This window comes from Lipotes vexillifer, unplaced genomic scaffold (assembly GCF_000442215.2).
Source record: "Lipotes vexillifer unplaced genomic scaffold, Lipotes_vexillifer_v1.1 scaffold2000, whole genome shotgun sequence".
NCBI lineage: Eukaryota > Metazoa > Chordata > Mammalia > Artiodactyla > Lipotidae > Lipotes > Lipotes vexillifer.
The window spans coordinates 730,719-740,489 of record NW_006770731.1 but is presented as its reverse complement, the minus strand read 5'-3'; the positions used below and the strand labels follow the sequence as shown (position 1 = coordinate 740,489).

General features: G+C 38.0%; 1 protein-coding gene across 1 annotated transcript in view; it reads left to right on the top strand.

Moving 5' to 3' along the window:
- The window catches only part of GAD1 (glutamate decarboxylase 1), a 41,234-nt gene extending 36,984 nt beyond the window's left edge, over nt 1-4,250 (top strand). The window contains exons 16-17 of the mRNA XM_007446346.1: nt 915-1,004; nt 2,806-4,250. Of these exons, the coding sequence (XP_007446408.1) occupies nt 915-1,004; nt 2,806-2,979 (264 nt within the window). The 3' untranslated portion in view covers nt 2,980-4,250. The remainder of the gene's footprint in view (nt 1-914; nt 1,005-2,805) is intronic.
- Nucleotides 4,251-9,771: the final 5,521 nt, after the last annotated feature.

Genomic DNA, 9,771 nt, shown 5'->3' with positions numbered 1-9,771 from the left:
GAACAAAAAAAAAAAAAAAAAAAAAAAAAAAAACGAAAGTTGGAATAGGAGCCAGTGCTGAACAAAAGGACATCCACTCATAATTCAGTGTAATAAAACACCACCTGCATTCAATTCAGTCTATTTATCAGGCACCTAAACTACTAGGAACACACTGGAGAGTCACCAAACGAGCAGAAGAGAGCCCTGAGCAGTTCAAATCAATCATACAGTGCTCATGCGTTTCACTTCTGGGACCTCACTCTCATCATTTACACTAATTTAAACATTCTACTAGCAGGTTAAAACAAATGTAATGTCTCTAGACCATGAGAGGCAGGCACAGTGATGGCAGACAGCAACTAGGAAGGAAACTGAAAAACTATAGCAAGAATACAGAAGGACTTAAAAAGCATGAGGGTCTTTAGGGCAGGAACACTAAACAGTTCTAAGCATCTCAATAAGCCCTGTCTTATAGATTAGAACCAGTTTTAATGTTCATTATGATAATCCTGAGTCTTCAGAGAAGGTTCAATATTGATAGAGTAAACTCAGAATATTCAGTACCAATAAAATTAACTATGTTTTGAGCATCTTCTATACATGAGGCACTACAAAATGGCAAGATGGATAATACCCTTTTTTAAAATGACCCAAATGTAATTTTTTTTAACAGTTCAGTGTTGAAAGGTGGGTAACTTTAGTCATCTAGAAAGTGGGTTATGGGAAACAGTTCTCTTGTCAGATATGATGGGATTAACCAGGCTTTGTTCTCCCAAGTATAGAAGTAACATGAAGCCTTTTTTTTATCCTTTTTTTTTTTTTGAGAGACTTCCGCCAAGGGTCCATAGGGGTTTGGGGACAGCTTTCTCTCAAGTTCTCATAATTTTTCTGTTTTGTTTGTATGCATGCTTGTCTGTGAAAAATCTCCACAGCCTGAGCACACGAATGTCTGTTTCTGGTATATTCCACAAAGCCTCAGGGGCGTTCTGGATAGCCCTGAGCGACGGGAAAAACTACACAAGGTATGGGATCACTCCTTGTCTCATCTAACCCTCTGCAGTTTCTCTGGCTAGTCAGAAGATCCTCACTCTGATGTGTCTTTCTAACGGAGGAGAAATAAAAGCTAAAGGCTTGGGGTGGTAGGGAGACATCTTGTTATAGTCTTCTTGGGTCTGAATTGTCCCCTCACTGTGGTTCAGATCAGTGGGAACCTCTGGAGGACGCATCCCTGCCTTAGGTTGGTGTTCATCATTAGAGGGGTCATATGCAGCGCAGTTGAATAATATACATATTCCTAGGAACTTTCGTATTAAACTATGTCTGTTAAAATATCTTTTACCAAGTTCAAGGCTGCTCTAATGCTGATTCATTCTAGTTGTCAGTTTCTATATCTAGTTTATATATTACTTATAGTTGTTTGTATTGTGTTTAATTTATATAATATTTCATTCATCTAACCATTCAGCAAATATTTGTTGAGCAGAGTCCATGTGCCAGACAGTATCCTAGGCACTGGATTATACAGAAGCCCTAATTTGTGTTGTTGCCCATGTGAATATTTTGTTTTTGGTTTTGAATTTATTATCATTGTCCTATGTCCGACTTTCAAAATTCAGTTGCACAGTACTTTCTGTAGGAATGTGTGATTGGGTAGACTTAAATAGTCATTAGAGGCCATCATCAAAAAGCCTACAAATAATAAATGCTGGGGCTTCCCTGGTGGCGCAGTGGTTGAGAGTCCGCCTGCCGATGCAGGGGACACGGGTTCATGCCCCGGTCCGGGAAGATCCCACATGCGGCGGAGCGGCTGGGCCCGTGGGCCATGGCCGCTGAGCCTGCGCGTCCGGAGCCTGTGCTCCGCAACGGGAGAGGCCACAACAGTGAGAGGCCCGCGTACCGCAAAAAAAAAAAATTATAATAATAAATGCTGGAGAGGGTGTGGAGAAAAGGGAACCTTCCTACACTGTTTGTGGGAATGTAAATTGGTGCAGCTACTATGGAGAACAGTATGGAGGTTGCTTAAAAAAACTAAAAATAGGGTTACTATATGATCCAGCAATCCCACTCCTGAGCATGTATCCAGAGAAAATTCTAATTTGAAAAGATACGTGCACCCCAATGATCATAGCAGCAGTATTTACGATAGCTGAGACATGGAGACAACCTAAATGTCCATAGACAGAGGAATGGATAAAGAAGATGTGGTACATATATGCAACGGAATATTACTCAGCCATAAAAAAGAATGAAATCATGCCACTTGAAGCAACATGGATGGACCTAGAGATTATCGTACTAAGTAAGTCAGACAGAAAAAGATAAATATCACATGGAATGTGAATGTGGAATCTAAAACAATGATATAAATGAACTTACAAAACAGAAACAGACTTCACAGACATAGAAAATAAATTTATGGTTACCAAAGGGGAAAGGGGATGGGAGAGGGATAAATTAGGAGTTTGGGTTGAGCAGATACAGACTACTTCATATAAAACACATAAACAACAAGGTCTCACCATATAGCACAGGGAACTACATTCAATATCCTGTCATAACCTATAATGGAAAAGAATCTGAAAAAGAATATATATATATGTGTGTATAACTGAATCACTTTGCTGTCCATCTGAAACTATCAGAATGTTGTAAGTCAACTACATGTCAATTTTAAAAATTAGTCATTAGATATTAGCCAAGGAAGAAACTTGTACAAGTAATAAAAAGAAAATTGCTCTTTTTTCCAACTAAGAAATGGGTTGCATTTTGAAAAAGAGTATGGTACATCAGTCTTGAGTTTTGTTTTGTGTTTTCCCTCACAAGGTGGCCCCGAAAATCAAAGCCCTGATGATGGAGTCTGGCACGACCATGGTTGGCTACCAGCCTCAGGGGGACAAGGCCAACTTCTTCCGGATGGTCGTCTCCAACCCAGCCGCTACCCAGTCTGATATCGACTTCCTCATTGAGGAAATAGAGAGGCTGGGCCAGGATCTGTAATTGCCGTCCATAGAACATGAGTTTCTGGGACTTCCCTTTCCCCTCTGGTATTCTAGAATAAACTCTATATGTAGTTGAAACACATAGGCCATTTCACTGAGGGAAAACATAATATCTTGAAGAATACTGTTAAAACCTTACTTAAGCTTGTTAGAGTTAGCAGGAAATGATGTTCTTTTTCAAAAGTTGCACATTAGGAGCACAGTATATATGTACAGCTATATATACCTCTCTCTATAAATATATGTCTGTATAGTGAGTGTGGCTTAGTAATAGATCACAGCATGTCTCCCACTCCAAGAGAATTCACTTTACCTTCAGCGGTTACTGAGGGCCAAACATGCTGCAAACCAGCTTGTGCAACAACCCCAGGAAAGATGTTTTTCAAAATGCCAGGTGTCGGGGACCAAGGGAAATGCTGTTGGCAGGAGTTGACTTCATTGTCGGTATTTCTCCCGCCTGAAGTGATGATGGATGAGAAAAAGCACCACTGGCTGACAAGAGTCCTGCCCTTCCCATTAGTATCCTGTGAGGGGAAAACAGTAGCAGAGTCATTGATTGTTTCAGGTGTACTATTGCTGTATTTTTAGAGATTAATTTGTATAGATTGTGGATATTTCTGTTGTCTGACCTTGGGGCGGAGTGGAAGAACTCATGTAATGATTTCAGTGACTGTTTAACAGTAGGTATATGAAATATTTGCTTATTTATATTCAGAGATTTACCATGTTAAAGAGGCGTCTTGTATTTTCTTCCCATTTGTAATGTATCTTATTTATATATTAATGCAGTAAGTTCTAAAAACTGATTATGGTATTTTCGTGCACTTGTGAGCCAAAGAGAAAAGATTAAAATTAGTGAGACTTGTATTTATATTAGAGTGCCCTTAAAATAATGATTTAAGCATAAGTTTACTGTCTGTAAGAGAACTCTGATACTGTACATAACATCATATATATGGAAATCCTGTTACTTACATAGCATCTGCTCTTCTGTGACCCTCTCTGTCTGGCTATATGTCTGGTGTTCCCTACGCTTTTCTAGTAACTGTTGCATAATAACTAGATCCCCTGTAATTTTGTAGTAGCTCATGACCAATCTCTGTGACTTGCTTAGCACAAACCTAAGGCAATGTTTCCGAAGACCTTCTGAAGTCAGATAAACTGACCAGGCTCACAACTGTTTTTGAAGAAAGGAAATTCACACTGTGCGTTTTAGAGTATGCAAGAAGAATATAAACAAATAAAAATATTCTCCATGGAGAATTTGAAAAAAATTTTCTTTTAGTATCTGTTTCATGCAGAAAGAGAGGTTTCCAGTTATAGTTACGGGGATCACCACAGCCCATTCACTCTCCACTAGCTGACTTTAGGTGATGCTCAGTACCTTTATTAAGTTGCAACTCAACCCACAGTCTTAGGTTCCCAAGCCCCTTGTCTAAAAATCATTGGGATTCTAATTAAATAAAATTTGCAATTCACACCTGGAAAAAGAAAAGCCATTCCTGTTTTTCATTTTCCTATCTTCATCTTGGAGTTCCATTCATTCAGTTACTCAACAAATGTCTTCCTCTGTAGCAGGCAGTGTTCTAGCACTAGGTAGGGTTGCAGAGGTGTGCATGGCAGACAAATTCTCCTCGTGGGGATCTTCCATCACTTGGTGTCCGTGGTATCTGAATACGTCTGAGAGCACAGAATTGTGCCTTCCTGCTGTTTATGCTTGTACATTGGGCCCAGTTCACTTCCTCAGGAAACATATTTTGGTGCTGGATCATTATGAAATAGGGTCCATTTCCACAATATTAAGCTATGATAATACTATCTTTACTCATTTGGAATACAAGTAGTTCCCTATCTGGCACTTGTAGGGATTAAATGAGTCATTTGTAATTAACATACTGATTGTACAAGTAACTATTGTATTAAACAAACTGGGCTCCATAAGGAGGTGATGATAAAGTCACTTTATTCTTTCTCTTACTGTTCCTTCAAATCCCCTCTGTGGGCTGATTGTTTCCACGCCTCCATTTGAATTCAGGCCGATCCCATAGCTTTCCTGGCCTCTCAGTCACAAGAACAGTCTCATTTTAGCAACTAAATGTCCAGGTCAGTGTAATAATCAAGACCTCAAATTTGTATACAATATAGAGTTCCTCCCCTTCCTCCCTCTGGTACCTTTCAGGCTGCAATCCCTGGCGCAAGGTGGCGGGGGTGGGGGGGGCGGCGCGAGTGGGAGGCTGCTGGTGGGGTAAAGTCAGCTGCTTTTTTTACTCTTTCAGCCTCATTTCTACTCCCTAGCTACTGTATTTTCCCATCTAGGGTCAGGTCTAGGGGGAGAAGGGGTCAAAGTAGCAAAGACACAATTTTAGGTCACTGTTAAATTGGCATCTGGCGTCCGCGCCCCTGGTCTGAGATTTTCTTCTCATGGGACAATATTTTGAGGGGAATTGTTTATTTTTTTTATTAAGATATAATTAAAGTACAGTAAGAGTCACTTTATAGTGTACTGTGTATAGTGTTCTGTGAGTCTTGACCAACCCATTCAGTCATGTAACCACCACAATACTTGGAAGAGTTCCATCACACCAATAAATCCCCCGTATCCTTTGTGTGTAGCACCTTCCCCAAGCCCCCGTTCTTGGCAACCTCTGATTTGTCTGTTTCTAGAGTTTTGCTTTTCCCATTTTGGTAATAGAATCATATAATGTGTAAGCTTTCGAGTCTATCTTCTTTCACTTAAAGCAGGGCATTTGGAATTCATCCATGTTGTCTGTATCATTTGTTTGTTCCTTTTATTACTGTGTAGTATTCCATTTGTATGAATGTACCAGTTTGTTTATCCATTCCCTCATAGAAGGAAATTTGGGTTGTTTGCAGTTTGGGGCAATTAAAATAAAGCCACTATGAACATTAGTGAACAGATTTTTGTGTGAATATAGGTTATCATTTTAACTTGGGTAATTAACTAGGTATAAGATTGCTTGATCATATTGTAAGAGTATGTTTAACTTTATAAGAAACTAACTAGTTCTGAAGTGGCTGTACCATTTTGCATTCTCACTAGCAATGTACAAACCTTCCAGTTGCTCTGTATTTTTGCTGACATTTGGTATTGTCAATTTTTTAAAATTTTAGCCATTCTTTTTGTTGTTACAGCTTTATTGAAATATAATTCACTTGCCATGTAATTCATCCATTTAAAGTGTACAGTTCCCTGGCTTGTAGACTATTCATATAGCTCTGCAGCCATCACCACAATCAGTTTTAGAACATTTTAATCATCCCACAAAGAAACCTCATACCCATCAGCAAACACTTCTCATTCCCACACACACATCCTCTCCAGCCTTTGGAAGCCACTACTCTGCTGTCTATAGATTTGCCTATTCTAGACATGTCATATAAATGAAATCACACAATATGTGGTCTTTTGTGACCACATGTGACTTAGGATGTTTTCAAGGTTCATCCATGATATACCATTTATCAGTACTTCATTCCTTTTATTGCTGAATAATATTCTATTGTATGGATATACATTTTATTTATCCATTCATCAGTTAATGGACATTGGGGTTGTTTCCACTTTTTGACTATTATAAATAACACTACCTACTATGAATATTTGTGTACAAGTTTTTGTATTGACATTTTGTTTTGTATTGTTTTTACTCTAATAGTGGTATCTTGCTGTGGTTTTAATTTGCTCTTTCATGGAGCACTTTTGAAGGATCCCATTGGAGTCCTCCCACCTCATTGCACATGAGACATCAAAGTCTCTCCTCCTGTGACCACTTAGGACTCAGACTCTCAGCTCTGGTCCCCTAGCAATATACCCTGTCCAGCCCTTATGTTGATACCCCTTCTCCAGGCAGTACTCCTGGGTGGAATCTCTTTTATTTAAAATCAATTATGTGGATTACATAAGGAGGGCTTTTAAAATATACGTGTACAGGATAAAGAATGACGATAACAGAATACTTGACTACCCACTGCTCAGCCAAAGGAATAAAGCATCATCAGTACCTTAAGAGCTCTCCACCCCCATCAGGAACTCTTCTGTAATTTGTTGCTCTCCTTTCCCCAAGAAATGATCACTATTCTGAATTCTGTGTTAAACACTCTCTTGTTTTTCTGTATAGTTTTTAACACACGTATATGAATCTTTATGGTTTAGTTTTATTTGGTTTTGCACTCTGTATACATGGAATATTACAGAATATATACACTTCTGACTTGTCTTTCAACATTATCATTTTGTAGGGCCAGAGCTAACCCATAAAGAGCCTTTGGACAGTTAAAAAAATTTTTAAAGGCACCGCTTCCTTCAGGGATAGGCATCCCTGTGCCAGTGTGTTCAGCTTGGCATGTGGAGCATGTAGTAGATTCTAGCACCTACTGAGCCCACTCCCATAACTTGCAGGCACAGCCTTATGTGACAGCCTCATGTTTTTGAGATTCATCTTTGATTATGCTGTAATCCATTTTTATGACTTTGATGCTGTTCATTGGTATGAATATACTTAAGTTGGTTTATTCCTTCTATGAAGGTGGATATATGATTTTTTTCCCCCAGTTTTTGCCTTTAGGGACAATGTTGCTATGAGCATTCTTCTTTCTTTCTTTTTTTTTTTTTTTTTGATTTTTTAGTTTTTTTTTTTTAATTTATTGAAGTATAGTTGATTTACAATGTGTTAATTTCTACTGTATAGCAAAGTGATTCAGTTATACATATATATATACATTCTTTTTCATATTCTTTTCCATTATGGTTTATCACAGGATATTGAATATAGTTCCCTGTGCTATACAGAAGGACCTTGTTATTTACCCATTCTATATATAATAGTTTGCATCTGCTAACCCCAAACTCCCACTCCATCGCTCCCTCAACCCCCTCCCCCTTGGCAACCACAAGGCTGTTCTCTACGTCTGTGAGTCTGTTTCTATTTCGGAGATAAGTTCATTTGTGTCATTCATATTTGAAGTTCATTCATATTTTAGATCCCACATATAAGTGATATCATATTGGTGTTTGTCTGACTTTCTTTGCTTACTATGATAATCTCTAGGTCCATCTATGTTGCTGCAAATGGCATTATTTCATTCCTTTTTGTGGCTGAGTAGCATTCCATTGTATATATATACCACATCTTTATCCATTCATCTATCAATGGACATTTAGGTTGTTTCCATGTCTTGGCTATTGTGAATAGTGCTGCTATGAACACTGGGATGCATGTATCTTTTTGAATTACAGTTTCCTCCATATATATGGCCAGGAGTGGGATTGCAAGATCATATGGCAACTCTATTTTTAGTTTTTTGAGGACCCTCCATACTGTTTTCCACTATGAGCATTCTTTGCACTTGTTTCCTGGTGCTCATGTGCAAAATTTTTTCTAAGGTTTAATACTTAGAAGTGAAATTGCTGGGTCTTAGAGTACTTGTTGAACTTGACTGAGTAAAGCAGAGTGGTCAAACCAAGTTGCACATCAACCAGCAATGCACGTTTTCCATAACCTCACCATCACCTGGCCCAAAATTTTTGCCAGTCTGGTGGGTACAAAAGAGTATCTCCTTGTGGTTTTAATTTGTCTTTCCCTGATTACAAATGAGATTGAGTATCTTTTCACATTTTACAAGCCATTCCTTCAGGGATAGGCTCTGTGTTCTCTCTTCTTTGAAACGCCTAATTCATACCCTTTGTCCAATTTTAAACTTAGTTGTTTGCCTTTTTCTTATAGGTTTTAGAAGTTCTCTATATATTCCAAGTATGAATTCCTCTTGAGTGTGTGTTTGATAAATATCTTCTCCTAATTTGGGGCTTGACTTTACATTTAACTAATGGTATTTTTTTGAAAATATAATTTCTTAAATTTAATGTAATAGAATTTATCAACATATTTCTTTACAGTTTTTGGTTTTTTGTGTGCCTTCTTTAAGAAATTCTTCCCTATCCCAAAGTCATAAAGATATTCTCATATTCATACTGGCTTCTAACTTTTATGGTTTTATACCTTTCACACGTAAGTCCTTAATCCACCAGGAATTAATGTTTGTGTTCTTCAAGAATGAAAGGGCTATGATTAGCCCTTTAGTCTTCCATATGAATCTTAGAATTAACTCATCAAGTTCCACCAAAAGATCCTGTTGGAATTTTCATTGGAGTTTCATTGAATCTGTGAATCAATCTGAAGAATATTAACATATTTTCAATATTGAATATCATAACCTTAAACAAAGTTTATATCTCCATTTAACTGGGTCATCTTTAACGTCTTTCAGTAAAGTTCCGTAATGGACATGCACAGCTTTTGATAGACTTATTCTTATGTGCTTTATATTGTTGTTATTTTAAATGGCATCTTTTTAAAATTACATTTTCTAACTGACTGTTGCTGATAAACAGAAATGTAACTGCCTTCCTTCAGTAATGATTTTGTATCCTGGAAACTTGCTAAAACTCAAATAATTTCGGTTCTTCAGTGTTTTCCAAATAGAGAAATATACCGTCTATGGGTAATGACAGCTTTGTTTATTCCTTTCTGATCCTTATACCTGTGTGTGTGTGTGTGTGTGTGTGTGTGTGTGTGTTGTTTTCTGTTTTACTCTTTATTTTTCTTCTTATTTATTTATTTATTTATTTATTTATTTTGGCTGTGTTGGGTCTTCATTGCTGCACGCAGGCGTTCTCTAGTTGAGTCAAGCAGGGGCTACTCTTCGTTACAGTGCAGCCTTCTCATTGCGGTGGCTTCTCTTGTTGCGGAGCACGGGCTCTAGGCCCACAGGC